A 15735-nucleotide genomic window follows, 5' to 3' on the forward strand; every position below is an offset into this window, starting at 1 on the left:
TCGCAGCAGAACAGTCGCATTCAGACCACGAGACAAACCCACGACGACAGTTTGGGGCACCTCCAGCCCGGCCGGCAGCAGCTCCAGTCCAGAGTCGAGACCCCTTCCTTCTTCTTCCTCGTCATCCCGGCTGCTACCGTGTTTTCTTCCCCCTTCCCTTTTCTTTTGTTCCTTCCTCCTTCCCCGGTGTTGTTGGTGTAGCGATAGCGTGCTCATCTCCTGTTCTCCTCCGCCCTCCTTGTCCTTGCGCTAGTATTTTTTGCTGCTCGCCTTCATTGCTTGCACCTGCCTTCCACCGGCAGCTAGCGCCAATAAGCGAGGGTGCTTGCTCAACTAGCATGCCAACCACAGATATCTTCTGCTACTAGCCAGTATAATTGATTCAAGGCTAGCTGCTCCTCCTTCCCTACTCGCCATCGATCTCATCGGAGGACAACGACCTGCTTGCTACCGGCTTCCTTCCCAGGTACCACTCCGTCTCCTCTTCATCTTTTCTCCCTCTCTGTGTCTCTGTGTGTCTGCCTTTCCGTGCTCGTATCCTCTTTCTTCTTGCACTGGATCATGGACAAGGCGTCCTTGTCTTGCGCTTTTCACCTCTGTTGAATCTCTTCCGCCCGCGTGATGCCGCGGTCAGTCTCTTTCTTCTTTCCTGGGTTGGGACATGAATCATCTCTCGGACAAGGCTCTTGGCTTCTCTCGGATAAGTAGTTTGTGGTGAGCTGTGTGCCGGTGGTGGGTGCTCCCGAGCCTCGTGTTCTCTCATCTGGTACGAGAATCCGGCAATCTTCTGAAGCCAAGAGCCTCTCCTCATCAGGAGTTGGAGGATTTGGTTCCAAGTAGGACAGACCCGGAAGGCGAGCCATGCTGAATTATACATCTCTGTTTCTAGGGGCAATTTTTCTTCCTAGGGGATAGCAAGGTGTTCAGGAGGAGTTGTGATCTCAGTTAAAAAAATACGGGATTGTGCCAGCGTGCAGTTCTGATGGTACGTTTGACTTGGGGAAATCAAGGTGGATACTTCAGAGTAGGGGGTGTTGCCATGTGGATATGCCGCAGTTGGTGAGTGGAGGATGGTGTGGGAACAAATCCAACCATCACATGTTCAGTTACTGCAGCAATCATATGCTGGTTTGCACTGTGAGACGAGGAAGCAGGTGCCCTGGTTCAAGAAATGTTTCCCTTCACAGTACTACATCTCCGTGCCCATGAGGTTGTGGCTCTATTAACCAGGTGTTCCTGATGGGGATAGGGATGAGAGGGCACTCACCACTCAGCTGGTTTGTGTTCCAATCGTCAAGAGCTTTGCTCACTGCTCAGTGGTATAGCAGATTTCACCCATACCCAGTGAAAACTTTTTATTCGCCATTACTATCTCAAGATGCAACACTTCTCAGTGAGATGCATTTAGTCGCCTTATCTTCAAAATCACAATGATTTTTTGTTTTTACAGACTGAAATTTTATTGAAGGTTCCTGTGCTGCATGTTGAATTCCTCAAGGCTACCATAACAAGTGAGGATATGAATTGGTGTTGTATACCTAGAACCAAGAAACAGGAGAATCCTTACTCCAACAGCATCGGCGGTAAGAGTAATGTATTTGAATGCTGCAAGATTTGCTGCATTGGCATGCCAACCAACAAAGTTTCCTATTTGCAAACTATGATGCATTTAGCCAGCATTTATTAGTCTTTCATCAATTTGCTCTTCAACACCTGCTCCCTTGCAATATTGATGCGATTGAATAGAATGATATTATTTTTATAGCAGAAGTACATCAAATTTGGCTGTATAGCAGAATACGGGATGAGTGTACTTGTGCAGTATGCCTAGCCCTTTTATGCTTACCTTTTTATAGTATTGAGATATGCCAAACTATAAAAAGCCCATTTTGTACATTTCATCATTATCAAATGCTACTGCTTTCAGATATTTATTCCGAGAAGAACATAAGGCTCTTCTCCTATGCGGAGTTAAGATCTGCCACAGACAACTTCAATCGCACAAACAAAGTAGGTCGAGGTGGCTTTGGGATAGTTTATAAGGTAACAGTTCATTTCTTGATGTGATGTTCAGTTTGAGGGTTGAGGGGAGAAACCACAGTTGGGCTACTTTTCCTCAAAATTTGAATGATCTGGTAGTCCTTGCATATCTTAGCAGTATCTCTTGCAACTTTTCAGGGAACCATTCGAAATGGGCGAGAGGTCGCAGTAAAAGTTCTTTCTGCTGAATCCAGGCAGGGCATCAGAGAATTCTTGACAGAAATTGATGTCATTAGCAATGTGAAGCATCCCAACCTGGTTGAATTAATTGGTTGTTGCGTCGAAGGAAATAACCGAATTTTGGTGTATGAATATCTTAAGAACAGCAGTCTTGACCGTGCACTATTGGGTAAAGTTATATTAAAATGGATGTTCTGCTACATGAATGCATTGCTACATTGATTTCAGTTGCCTTATTAGCAATTTACCTTGTGCTTCTGCAGGTTCTAACAGTGAACCTGCTGACTTCACCTGGAGCATAAGATCTGCTATATGCCTTGGAGTTGCTCGAGGTCTTGCATACCTGCATGAAGAAATTGCGTCACCGATTGTGCATAGAGACATCAAGGCTAGCAATATACTTCTGGACAAAAATTACATCCCCAAGATCGGGGACTTTGGTCTGGCCAAGCTATTTCCTGATAATGTCACTCACATCAGCACCCGGGTAGCTGGAACGACGTGAGTATCGGTCTATTTGCATTTTTGGTGTTTGGCTCAGTTTGTTGTCATTTTTCCTTATGGTATCTTGATTGTTGGGCTGCTTGCAGAGGCTACCTTGCACCTGAATATGCATGGCATGGCCAGTTAACGAAGAAAGCTGATATATACAGCTTTGGGGTCCTTGTGCTGGAGATAGTAAGCGGCACAAGTAGTTCCAGGAGCATACTGATAGATGACAAGATTCTTCTGGAGAAGGTAAATGTTTTCTGAATGTTTTGTCATCCACAAAAGACATAGAACTCTGCAAACAGCTTCAGAACAGCAGTGCCTGGCCAAAGATTTGCTGACAAGTTGTACACACATATCAACCCCCATCCCAAGTCTAACTCTGAACATTCAAAAGCACGTATCAACCCCCCATCCAAGTCTAACTCTGAACATTCACAACAGATATGGGAGCTATACGAAGCGAACAAGCTCAAGGAGCTGATCGACCCGGCGATCGGAGATTACCCTGAAGAAGAAGTCATCCGGTACATCAAGGTGGCCCTCTTCTGCATACAGGCGGCGGCGAACCGGCGGCCGTCGATGCCGCAGGTCGTCACCATGCTGTCCAAGCCGATCCGGATCAACGAGAGGGAGCTGACGGCGCCGGGATACATCCACGAGTACAAGAGCAATGAGTCCAAGGCGAGTACGTCGAGCCACTCGAGGTCCAAGAACACGGCGTCTGAGGACTCCAACGTGTTCAGCACCGTCGTTCCACCGACGGTGACTGAGATGAGCCCCCGGTGAAGGAACACCAGGCAGCAGATGTAATCCATCCTTGCGTTGTGAACTGGCGATGTAGAGTGACCGGCCTGACGGTATAATAGAGTGCATGTGTGTCAATGTGTTGTGTTGTTTTTCCAACTGCAAATGCGGCATCTAGATCTTGTACATATAGATTAGTGATTCTTGCCAGGGCAATGCAAGACTGCTGCTTATTGCACAGCTTGAGATATCAGTAATCATGTTGCAGCAGTAGTCTATCATCCAGTATTCAGTTAAGCTCTCGTAACAGTTTCAGATCTGAACTTGAGATCACAAGCATACTACTTGGTTGGGCAAGGTAGAAAACAGTAAAGATACAGCTGCTGTGATACTAACATGAATGTTCTTCGCTGATATAAAGCCATCCTGATGCAAATCTCTACAAAAGATCGCTACAGGATACATAGTCTGCAGATCAGAAATAAAACAAGCTTCCATCTACGCACAGTCAAGGCTCTTGTGTTTCTGTAATGCTACCATTTTTTAAGTCACTCCGACGCTGCAGGCTGCTCTTTCTCCGCCTCGGATGGGCCATTGGCGGGGGTCTCTTTGCTCTCTGCAGGCTGCTTTGTGCCGTTTGCTGGGGCTGCCGCTCCTTCTTTCGCACCATCCTTCGCACCTTCTTTGGCGCCATCCTTTGCGCCTTCTTTGGCAGCAGGCGCTGGTGGAGGCTGCAGCATGTGTGGCGGAGGAGCATGCTTCAGCTTCACTAAGACCTGGCGCATCCGGGAGAGGTCCGTGGGCTTGCCTGGCTTCGGGCCCTGAATAACTGTGATGGATGGCTTCTTGTCCTTGTCTTTCTTTCCCCCCCGCTTCTCGATGGTGGCTATTTCATGCGGAATGAGCTCTGAAATCGATTTCCAGTACTGCTTGTCCGCGCTAGCATGGAATTTCTCCTGACTGGCTACAAAAATCTGCAGCGTGGCACAGAAGAAATTAGTAATCAACACATATTAGCTTACAGACATAGACAAATGCACTAATAACTCAAAATATTTCCTCACATACCTTCTCCCTTTCCCTGTTGTGGACCTTATTTGTCTCGCAGTTCTGTATCCTCTTCTCATAGAAAGCTATCTTGAATTCTTCAGCTTCAGCAATTATTTGGGCACGTAGCTCCTTCTCCCTCTGTTCCTTTTTCTCAAGTTCTATAGCATTTTGCCTGAGAGCATTGTTGAAAAAAAGAAAGCAAAGCTAATTAAAACAAGAGTGACAGGTAAAAATACCAAAATAGTTAAGGAAGATTAAAAAAAATCAACATTGTTCGATTTAAGGACAAGAAGATGTAACAGCAACGATCAGAATTCAGGGAAGTAACATGACCTGCACTCAAGCACCATACGGAAAGGTTACAGGCTCCTTGCAAAATTTGTTTACTAGGGTTCCACAAGACAAGCGCCACAGCCAAAACAAGGCCATAAAATTTGCTACTGCTATAGCAGATAAATACCCCTTAAATTAGATTACAACACAATTCCCATATTCAGAAACTGCTATCTAATTATTGAAGTATTAAAGCAGATTCAAAACTAAATATGGGCATGCACTAAATCATAAAATAAACAAGGATCTATGGAAAGACAATTTCGTGCATAGACTATCATGCTAGGAAATGCACATGGTGATCACAAAAAAAAAAGAATTTTCTCCTGCCGGTACACCTTTACTAATTTAAAGGATTTCAAGTAAAGCAACAGATATAGAATCCGAAAGAATAAAAACATATGCCCACCTCATTGTAAGGGCTCATGACTGGGAGCATATCAACAAAGCATACAACTGGAAGAGTAACATACAAGGCAGCACTAGATGAAGCACTGACTTGTTGCTGAAGATCACTGATCCATAACTAACTAGCTATATTCACAACATGTACACGTGTGCCTTATACGCAGATTGCTAACACACCAACAGTTACCGCTATAATCTAGAAATGCACCAACCACCTGATGGAGAACCATACTTACAAATATACTATGTTCTCAGCTTATAAAGTAATCCAACATTGAACATTCCTTGAACAGCAATTTAGTTTCATCCTATTCCCAATGAAACCGAGCTAACATAAAACATAAATTTCCAAACAAAAACTGAAACTGCACTTACTACCTCTGAATTACTGTAAGTAACGAGGTAAAAGCACAAGAAAACAACTCGAAGCGCTGAAACTATATGCACTAAATGATCATGGAAGATCACTGGTGCATATTGAACTAATCATGCCCACAAGTTTCACATTTTTATGGCGATTTGTATACAGTAGCTACCTACCAGCCTACAAAAGATAACGCAGTTTCTAAATCATATGCCGATGGCTTGACCTTCCAATAGTTAGCACCTTTTTTAGCAACGCATCAACTACCTGATGGAGAAGACCTGCAACTTTTCCAGTTCTCAGCTTAGGTACTAGCCCATAACGGGTCATGCCCTTAACAGCAATTTCAAGTTTCATCCAAAATCAGTAGAGATAGGCAGATAGCTAATAGAAACCGCCGATTTCCATACCAAAAAGTACCTCTGAATTGCTGAAGTAGCTGAATTAGGCGAAATAGCACAGAAAACACTTCAGATCTGACTCGAAAAACAGGAACCCTAGCTCACACGCAAGCAAGCATACAGGCAGCAAAACAGCACATCCCCAAACAGATCGGAAGCGGGTGATGCTCACCTCCGCCATTCGCGGAGGAGGAAGCCCTCCTCCCGGCCCATCTCGGTCGGCGGCGGCAGGATCGGGCCGTCGCCGCCGTTGGAATCGAGGTCGGGGGAGAAGGGCGAGGGCGAGTAACCCCCGGAGACGTGGCGGATCGGGACCCCATCGGACTCGACGGTGATCTCCTCCTCCACCTCCTCGACTCCCCCGTCGGCGAAGGAGGAGTACCCACCGTACCCCCCGGCCTCGTCGCCGCCGGCCGCGGCGGGGTCGGCGGCGCCGAAGTCGTCGGAGTCGAAGGGGTGGGAGGCGGTGCGCGGGAGCTCGTCGGCGCCGTCGTCGGCGAAGAAGGAGGCCATGGTGGAGGGGAGACGCGGAGGTTTTGGGCGGCGCCGGCCTGGTGGACTGGTGGTGCGGGTGCGGGTGCGTGCGCGTGTGTATCTGGACGGGTGCGCTTTGCTTTGCTTGCCCCGCCAGGCTGCTGATTAATAAATGCATTTTAAATTCGCGTGATCGGTTAAAAAATCATTTCTGGTCGGTCATGGGCTTTTCGGCGGTGCAATGGTTGAGATTAAGCCCAATAGGCCTGGATTGCTTTTTTTCATTTTTGTTATTTGCATTTCAATTTTCCCAATATGCCATGCACCGAGTACTACTTTCTATGAAACGTTTGTCTGCCAATGTCACTTGAAAGTGTGCATAAATGTGTCCTAGGGAAGAACGTGCGTGTGTGCGAGTGTCTGCGTCTTTTATCGCGTCTGGTTCAATGGTAGGTGCGTAAAATGTTTTGGTGTTTACATGTGTGCGTATAAAGAGCGCGCTTTCTTCTTCTATGATGGGGAAAGAACAAAGAATACAATGCTCTTCACGAAGAAAAACAATGAGCCATATGCTTTTGCCGTTTGTGCGCCCCTGACACGCCCACGGAGGAAAGCTTGCAGTGTTAACGTCCAATGTTGATCGCAGCAACGCTCGCTCATCAGCTGGACGCGTGCGGTACCAGTCTCTTGTGCTCAAGACGTTCCGCGTCGCCGAGCTCCACCTCACCGGACATCGTCGTCACACCTCCACCATCACCACCAAACAGCGACTCTATCTGCTCCAATGTCTTGCCACTCGTCTCAGGCACGAACAGGTGCACGAACACCACCGACAGCGCCGAGACGACCGCGAACGCCGCGAACGCGCCCGCGACGGTGACGGCGCGGCAGATGGACAGGAACGACATGGCCACGCCGCCGCTGGCCATCCGGTTCAGGGCGAATCCGATCGCCACGGCCTGCGCGCGCAGCCGCAGCGGGTAGATCTCCGAGCTGAGCACCATGTTGATGGGTCCGATCCCCACCGAGAAGAACGCCACGAAGCCGCACACCGTCAGCATGGCGAGCCCGATCGCGACGCCGCCCGGCAGCGCGCCGCGGGCGAGCAGGGACAGAGACGCGGCGAGCACGGCCAGGCACGCGGTGATGCCGATCGTGCTGATGTACAGGAGCGGCTTGCGGCCGACGTGGTCGACGAGGATGATGGCGATCACGATGAATGCCACCTTGGAGATCCCCACCGCGACGGTGGCGGCGAGGAGCTGGCTCTCCGTCGTGATGCCGGAGTTCCGGAAGATGGTCGGGCTGTAGTACACCAGCGCGTCGATGCCGGTGGCCTGCTGGAAGAATTGGACGCCGAGTCCGGTGATCAGCATCCGGCGGACCACCGGCGAAGGCCTCAGGAGCTCCCGCCACGCCGCCTTGTCTGAAGCGGTGACACGCGCCGCTTCCTCGATTTCGGCGAGCCTCTCGTGCGCCTCTTCCTCGCTGTCCGAGACCTTGTCCAGCACCGCACGCGCGTCGGCGGCCCGGCTCTGCATGACCAGCCACCGCGGCGACTCCGGGATAATCATTAGCACAAACGCGATGGAGATGGACGGGAGGATGCCGGCGCCGAGCATGACGCGCCAGTTGATGTGGTCGGGCAGACCCGCGAAGGCGAGGTTGGAGACGTAGCCGAGGAGGATGCCGAAGCTGATGAAGATCTCGGGGAAGGATGCGAGGGTGCCCCGCAGCGTCGCCGGCGAGATCTCCGAGATGTACACAGGGGCGACCATGATGCCGATTCCGATGCCGATGCCTGCCAGCAACCGCCCCGTCATGAGCGCGGCGAAGGACGGCGCGAACGTCATGATGGCCGCGCCGGCCTGGAACACAGCTGCGGCGAGGCCGATGGTCCACTTCCGTCCGATGGCGTCCGATGTTCTGCCGGCCGCGAGACTGCCGAAAAGGGAGATGAAGCTGAGGCACCCGACCAGCACTTCTTGCTGCACCTCAGTGATGTGGAGATCCTTTTGGATAAAGATGATGCAGCCGCTCATCACACCCACGTCTGCAAGATTAAGAATAATGCAGGCATCAGAATGCATTGAGCAACTAGTTGGATAGTCCACAAAAATCATTTCCAGATGCCTGAAGCAGTTTGTTTCAGTAATTTCAGTTTCATCATATTAAATGAGTCACCATCTGAATTTGTAAAGCAGTTCGATAACATCCCATTGTGGTAGACTTCAAACGATTTCTGTTGGTCTGTTGATTCGTGTAGTTCATGTGGACAAAATATTCATGGTCAGCTCCCATTTTGCGGTGAAGGGAAGTCAAACGAAACGCTCTAATTGTAAGCCAAGTTGTTGGTTGTTTAAGCCACCAAAGAAAGGGAAAGCTACAGCCATGTCTGAACAGGTAAAACAAAATCTGCATCAAGAAACGCCATTGCGGTGGGGATCTCACCGTAGCCGAGCAGAACATGGTTGAGCGACGCGAAGACCGAGCAGGCGAAGACGTATCTCCTGCTGCTGCCGCCGCCGCGAACACGGACGCCGCCGCCGTCTTCCGGCTCCGGCGGGAGCACGTCGTCCATGCGCGCGTACCTGCTCTTCCTCCCCAAGAGACTCGGCAAGCTGCCGCCGGCAGCCGCCACCTCGGCCCCCATCACATGTAGCTTACTCAGACCCTCCCCTTCTCCTCCGAGAAACACGGCAAGCACGGCCGGGTAACGGGAAGAGTAGCAATGGATCTGACGAAGGAAGGAGGCAAGCGAGGAAAAGAGATGGAGCAGGAAACAAGGCGGGATTTCTTTAAGACATGCAGGTATTTTATATGTTCGGCTGAGCTCAGGGGGTGTTGTACTTTACCAGCTCAGTTGCTCAACTCTCATGGGTTTCCTTCCGTGCCGGGAGTGTAGCATAACATATCAGTGTTTGAGGGACTGATTGGAAAAAAAGGGATTTGTTCTAGGATTTTTGACAATCTTGTTCACATTTCTACTAAATTCTAAGGATTTAGTACTTCCTAAAACCCCAATTTCCAATATACTCTCCATTAGCCTTATATTTTCTAACATGTCAGTCAGCTTTTGGGTTCGAAGCAAAGCAATTTGAAACTAGAATATTACTCTGTTGTCAACCAAGCATGTGTCTTATGTTGACTGACTTTCCTAATACCTTATAACCAAGCATGTGTCTTATGTTTTGCAATATCCTTTTTCTTTAGAGTTTCGTTATAAGTAGAGCTGGGACTTGGACCGTGCTATTTGTGGACCGTCCGAAACACGACATTTTGGCACGGCTCAGAGCATAGCACGGCACGATAAATTTTGGGCCGTGCCGGCACGGCACGAACGCGAGAGCCGTGCCGTGTCTAAGATCTCGGTATGATGGATGGCACAACACGGCACGTATTTTGGACCGTGCTGGGACCGGCACGGCACGGAAATGGCCCATTAGCACATTTATAGACTATATCGTCCTAATATTATTGGTTCTATGTGTCATATAGCCTAACATAGTTACTGCCATTAAGAAAATCACAAAATCTACCTTAATCATGATAACGATCGTTCATAACATAACAATGTTGCATTCTCGTATGGCCACATACAGTCATAACATAATAATGTTTGTTTCCTCTATTAATTTTAGAATTTTTTTCCTAGAGAGCAAAATATGTGCAAGCAAAATGAGTACCAATAAAAGACAGGCACGTGTATCGCGAGGGTCGTGCTTGGACTAGCACGGCATGAAGTCTTGCCGGCATGCCACGGGCCATGTTTAGGCCTAGTAAAAGACTTGTCGTGCCATGCTAGCATGATAAGACATGCCTAGCGTGCCTGGAAATCCAGGCACAATGTGGCACGAGGCACGAGAGGGCCGGGCTGGACCGGCCCAGCACGGCCCAAGCGCCAGCTCAACTTATAAGTATATATCCCTTTAATTTGTACATGCAAAAAAATTGTTATGCTTGCATAGCAACGTTGTTTCGAGACAAGTATATCTTTTTGTTATTTTTCATTATGCCATAAAAACTCATATAGTACTGTATGAAATGGCCTATATAACTATCAATATAGTGTACTCCTAGCAATGTACTTGTTCTAATTACAATAAGATTCTCAACCAAATAACTTTTACTCAAGCTCGCAATTTGGGAAAGTTGAATTGACTAGCACGTACTAGCAAATATACTAGATTCTTAATATTGACGAAGTCACCACTAGCGTCGCGCTGTTGGTGGGCACGTTGTCAAGATAGCGTTGGTTAAATTCTCAAATAAATCCAAAAATATATGAACACCAATGTCCAATCGAGAACTTAAATTTTGGTAGAAGTGTTCCACTACTGGACCAGCTGAGCTACGCACATAGCGAGTAAACTTAATTAGGCTAGTCTGAATATATAGTGTCATACGTATTCAACGTAAGATTTTATATAAAGAATTAAGAATTTAAGATACAGAGGAATGTGTACCTTTTTAGACCAGTCTTAGTGTTACTAAGATTGTCATGTCATCCTTTCAATGAAATGAAATTGTCACTCTCAATGCATAATTTCATGGCACAGTTTTTTAGACAGCTTGCAATATTTAATTTTTACGTGAAGTTGTGATGAAATCTGTCTTACGATGAAACTATAACATCCTCAGTGCAAGTTTTATTGAATTTCATGGAACTTGATAACTGTGCTAGATGGGTGTCATGGGGCTGAAACTCCCCTCTCATCTCTCATAATTAGCTAGGTTGCTAAATCAGCAAAATTGCTGATATTACATAGAATTTAATATCCATAAATTTTTCATGAGACCATTCTCAGCGTAATATTTAATATTTATGTTTCCAGGACTGAACACCTCCGATCCGGCGAGCTCCATCTCCACCACCAGTCCACCTCTCCCAGCGCGACACCACCACCACCGAACAGCGACTCGATCTGCTCCAGCGTCTTTTCCTTTCGTCTCGGGCACCAACTTGTGCACGAACACCACGGACACCGCCGAGATAGCCGCGAACGCGCCCGCGACGGACACGGCGCTGCAGATGGACAGAAACGACATGGAACACCAATATCTGGACACGGAGACACACCGAAGCTCTATACATTTCAAGGCAAGCCATGTCTGAAGTCTGAACACTCAAGTTCTGAATTGAAACCAAATCTGAATCAAGAAACACGTATCTGAACACTCAACTATCATTCAGCAGAGCTCACCGTAGCCAAGCAGGACATGGTTGAGCGACGCGAAGACCGAGCAGGCAAACACGTATCTGCTGCTGCTGCTGCCGCCGCCGCGAATACGGATGCCACCGCCGTCTTCTAGCTCCTGCGGAAGCACATAATCCATACGCGAGTACTTGCTCTTCCTCCCAAAGAAATCCAGCAGACTGCCGCCGCTGGCCGCTACGCCGGGGCCTTGAGTCCCCATGATAGGTGACTGGCCACACCGTAGTTGCTCTGCCTTCTCTTCTCTGCTCTTCCTGCAAGTTTGTACTCGCTCTTCCTCCCAAAGAAATCCAGCAGGCTGCCGCCGCTGGCCGCTACGCCGGGGCCTTGAGTCCCCATGATAGGTGACTGGCCACACCGTAGTTGCTCTGCCTTCTCTTCTCTGCTCTTCCTGCAAGTTTGTACTCGCTCTTCCTCCCAAAGAAATCCAGCAGGCTGCCGCCGCTGGCCGCTACGCCGGGGCCTTGAGTCCCCATGATAGGTGACTGGCCACACCGTAGTTGCTCTGCCTTCTCTTCTCTGCTCTTCCTGCAAGTTTGTACTCGCTCTTCCTCCCAAAGAAATCCAGCAGGCTGCCGCCGCTGGCCGCTACGCCGGGGCCTTGAGTCCCCATGATAGGTGACTGGCCACACCGTACTTGCTCTGCCTTCACTTCTCTGCTCTTCCTACAAGTTTGAAGGCTGTCTGGTAATGGTAATGGTAAGGGTGTGTTTGGTAAAGCTCCTGTAGCTGATTTGCTGCTGATTCATTCCAGCAAGAGTTCTGCCAAATAGTTTTTCAGAAATAAGTGATTCTCTGCTGATTCTGTGCAGTGATTCTCTGAAATGAACTAAGAGGCTAGGAGTGGAAAAAATTAGTTTCTCTTGATTCTGTGAAGTGATTCTTCATCCTGATTTTAAGAGTTTATGACAGAGAATCAGAGAAAATCACTCTCAGCCACAGAATCACTTCTCTAAGAGAATCAACTCCCATAAAGAATTAAAATCAGATGGAGCTCTACCAAACATACCCTAAGAGTTTACGGATACGAGGAAGGAGGGAGGAAGTTGAAGGAATCTAAGAGGAAACATACAGAATTTGTTCAAGACCGAGGGGACTTTTTTATGGGCTTTTCGTGCAATGCTGTTTCTGCTCAATCAACTCAAAGAAATGAGGAATCTGCAGTCATTTTGAAATGGACGCTTTTCCAGCAAGGTTAGAGTGTTGCCACGAGACGAACCAAGATTGTCGGATCAGGACCCTAACCTTAGTATTGAAAATTCTGATTTCAACTCATTCTAGGCAATGTGAAATAAGAATATTAGTACATTAGCTTCGTCATGCACAATGTATGCAATATCAACAGGCCTGAAAGTAGAAGGAACGGAAATTGGACAGCAAAGCTAACATAGGCGATCTGGATTTTCTGGAAGTTCTTGAAATTAACCCATGTTATAGTTTCCAGTAAGGTCATAATCATTGTAACGTCTGACATACAAAAGAGGAGGGAAGAAACTGTGTTGTAACTTGTAAGTTGCGAAGAGTGTTAGTACACAGAACTGACTATGGACGTATACTGTGTCAATGTGTGTCTATTAGTTCAGTGTTCACCAAGGAGAAAAACAACCATTGCTCTCTGCATGAGGGAAAAATGAAGTGAGTTTGAATCCGTCACTTGCTACCACCTCCAAGCGATCAGTGTCACCTCTAGCATGTCTGTGCCGCGTCCTGCAATTCCATCACTTGGAAGCTGAACCACTGCGTTTCAGTTACACCTTCAGCATGTCTGTACCATGGCATCAGCAATCCAGTTTATACCCTGCTAGAAAACAGCGAACAGTTGTAGTGCTGAGCTGAACGATCAGAGGACTTCTCCATTCGTCGCGTGTAGCTATCACACTTTTCCCTTCTGCACCAATCGCTCCACGTCGCCGAGCTCCAGCTCTCCCCGCCCCTCGCCGTCGCCACTGCCACCAAACAGCAACTCGATTTGCTCCAGCGTCTTGCCGCTAGTCTCGGGCACAAACTTATGCACGAACACCACGGAGAGGGCGGATATGACCGCGAACGCGGAGAACGCGCCGGCGACGGAGATGGCGCGGCAGATGGACAGGAATGACATGGCCACCGCGCCGCTGGTCACCCTGTTCACCGCGGCCCCGAGCGCCGCGGCCTGTCCGCGCAGCCGCAGCGGGAAGATCTCAGAGCTCACCACCCAGCAGATGGGCCCGATCCCCACCGAGAAGAACGCCACGTCCCCGCACACCGTCAGGATGGCGACGGCGATGCCGGCGCCTCTCGACACCCACCCGTGCGCGAGGAGGAAGAGCACGGCGGACAGGACCGCCAGGCACACCGTCATGCCGGCCGTGCTGACGTAGAGCAGCGGTTTCCGGCCGACGCGGTCGATGAGCACGATGGCGAGCGCGATGAACGCCGTCTTGAAGAACCCGACGGCGATCGTGGCGGCTAGGAGCTGGCTCTCGGTGGTGATCCCGGCGTCCCGGAATATGGTCGGGCTGTAGTACACCAGCGCGTCGATGCCGGTGATCTGCTGGAAGCACTGGATGCCCAGCCCGGTGACGAGCATCCGGGCGATCACCGGCGACGGCCTCGACAGCTCCTGCCACACCGTCTTGTCGCCGTACTTGCCGGCGTTCGTGGCGGCGGCGGCAGCCTCGATCTCGGCGAGCCTCTCTTTCGCTTCGTCCTCGCTGTCAGTGACCTTGAGCAGCACGGCGCGCGCCTCGTCGGCCCTGTTCTGCATGACTAGCCACCGCGGCGACTCGGGGATCACGAGTAGCGCTAATGCGATGGACACGGACGGGAGGATACCGACGGCGAGCATGACGCGCCAGTTGATGTGGTCGGGGAGGCCGGAGAAGGCGTAGTTGGAGATGTACCCGAGAAGGATTCCGAGGTTGATGAACATCTCCGGGAAGGAGGTGAACGAGCCCCTGGATGCGGCGGGGGATATCTCGGCGATGTACACCGGCGCGATCATGACGCCGAACCCAATGCCGATGCCGGCCAGCAGCCGGCCGATCATGAGGACGCGGAAGGAGGGAGCAAACGTCATGACGGCCGCGCCGGCCTGGAAGACGACGGCGGCGAGGCCGATGGTCCACTTGCGGCCGATGGCGTCCGACGTCCTCCCGCCGGCGAGGCTGCCAAGGAGGGAGATGAAGCTGAGGCACCCGACCAGGATTTCTTGCTGCACCTCGTTGATGTGGAGATCCCTCTGAATGAACAGAATGCAACCGCTCATCACACCAACATCTGACATTTGGGTATGAATTGTGAAACTTCATCAGCAAAAAGAGTACATCTGACATATGAAACTCGTATGAAAATCCAAACCAACAAGTAATCCCCCCTGTTAATTTCTTTCAATCGAACTAGCCGGAGACTGCTGGAGATGGCGAGCATAGGTTTAATTACCGTAGCCGAGCAGCACGGAGTTGAGGGAGGCGAAGACGGAGCAGGCGAAGACGTATCTCCTGCTGCTCTGGCGCTCACGGACACGGACGCCGCCGCCGTCGTCCCCTTCCTGCTCCGGCGGGAGCACGTCGTCCATGCGCACGTACTTGCTCTTCCTGCCCATGAAATCCGGCAAGGTTGGCAGGCCATTGGCGCCGCTGCCGCTGGACGCCGCCGACAACTCGGCGCTGGGAAGCATCATCCTCTGCTCCGCCTTCCCGCGCTTTCTTCCCAATTTACTCCAGTTCAGAAGAGGTTTCGGTGGCTCTTGAATGGCAATAGTGCTGGATCTGAGGACGGAGGAGGAAGACGAAGAAATTTTTGGTACGTTCGTCGTGTACTTTTCGCGACAGGCGATTTGGTCGTCGTTCAACTCTCATCGCGTCGGGGGTCGCATTTTCAAATGTGGCGTCTTTCGTACAAGCCCCCTGGATTCTTGGTGATTTGTGAGCCAGTGCCTCAAACACAGGGGGATCTGTGTGATTCGTGCCATGTCTGATTCCATTTGGTATCTGGTCAACACGCCAACGACCAAATTAAATCGCATTTGGTAGCAGGTCAGTTCGCCACGGAC

At 49.8% G+C, this 15735-nt stretch overlaps 4 protein-coding genes across 8 annotated transcripts; 1 reads left to right on the forward strand and 3 right to left on the reverse strand.

The window, feature by feature from the left end:
- Positions 1-20: 20 nt before the first annotated feature.
- On the forward strand, positions 21-3753 carry LOC117849440 (cold-responsive protein kinase 1). Of its 4 annotated transcripts, none has more exons than XM_034730995.2 (7): positions 21-466; positions 1469-1583; positions 1928-2043; positions 2179-2389; positions 2484-2721; positions 2811-2958; positions 3154-3753. In XM_034730995.2, the coding sequence occupies exons 2-7, from the start codon at positions 1520-1522 to the stop codon at positions 3496-3498; spliced, it is 1122 nt and encodes a 373-aa protein (XP_034586886.1). In that variant the 5' UTR covers positions 21-466; positions 1469-1519; the 3' UTR covers positions 3499-3753. The 4 variants fall into 4 exon arrangements, with proteins under 4 accessions (XP_034586886.1, XP_034586884.1, XP_034586885.1 ...); XM_034730993.2 differs by having other exon boundaries at positions 23-466; positions 1451-1583; XM_034730994.2 differs by lacking the exon at positions 21-466 and adding an exon at positions 482-1319 and having other exon boundaries at positions 1451-1583.
- A 27-nt stretch (positions 3754-3780) lies between these two features.
- LOC117849441 (clathrin light chain 1) lies at positions 3781-6630 on the reverse strand. The gene is made up of 3 exons (XM_034730997.2): positions 6185-6630; positions 4525-4678; positions 3781-4430 (listed from the first exon to the last, which is right to left on the reverse strand). The coding sequence occupies exons 1-3, from the start codon at positions 6523-6525 to the stop codon at positions 4005-4007; spliced, it is 921 nt and encodes a 306-aa protein (XP_034586888.1). The 5' UTR covers positions 6526-6630; the 3' UTR covers positions 3781-4004.
- Positions 6631-6907: 277 nt separating this feature from the next.
- Positions 6908-9297, reverse strand: LOC117849438 (probable polyol transporter 4). Its single transcript, XM_034730991.2, has 2 exons — positions 8938-9297; positions 6908-8539 (listed from the first exon to the last, which is right to left on the reverse strand). Exons 1-2 carry the CDS (start codon positions 9137-9139, stop codon positions 7146-7148), a joined length of 1596 nt encoding a protein of 531 aa, XP_034586882.1. The 5' UTR covers positions 9140-9297; the 3' UTR covers positions 6908-7145.
- Positions 9298-13085: 3788 nt separating this feature from the next.
- On the reverse strand, positions 13086-15596 carry LOC117849437 (probable polyol transporter 4). Of its 2 annotated transcripts, none has more exons than XM_034730990.2 (2): positions 15123-15596; positions 13086-14922 (listed from the first exon to the last, which is right to left on the reverse strand). In XM_034730990.2, exons 1-2 carry the CDS (start codon positions 15309-15311, stop codon positions 13576-13578), a joined length of 1536 nt encoding a protein of 511 aa, XP_034586881.1. In that variant the 5' UTR covers positions 15312-15596; the 3' UTR covers positions 13086-13575. The 2 variants fall into 2 exon arrangements, with proteins under 2 accessions (XP_034586881.1, XP_034586880.1); XM_034730989.2 differs by having other exon boundaries at positions 13086-14960.
- Positions 15597-15735: the final 139 nt, after the last annotated feature.

The sequence above is a fragment of the Setaria viridis genome, chromosome 3 (assembly GCF_005286985.2).
Source record: "Setaria viridis chromosome 3, Setaria_viridis_v4.0, whole genome shotgun sequence".
Taxonomy (NCBI): Eukaryota; Viridiplantae; Streptophyta; class Magnoliopsida; order Poales; family Poaceae; genus Setaria; species Setaria viridis.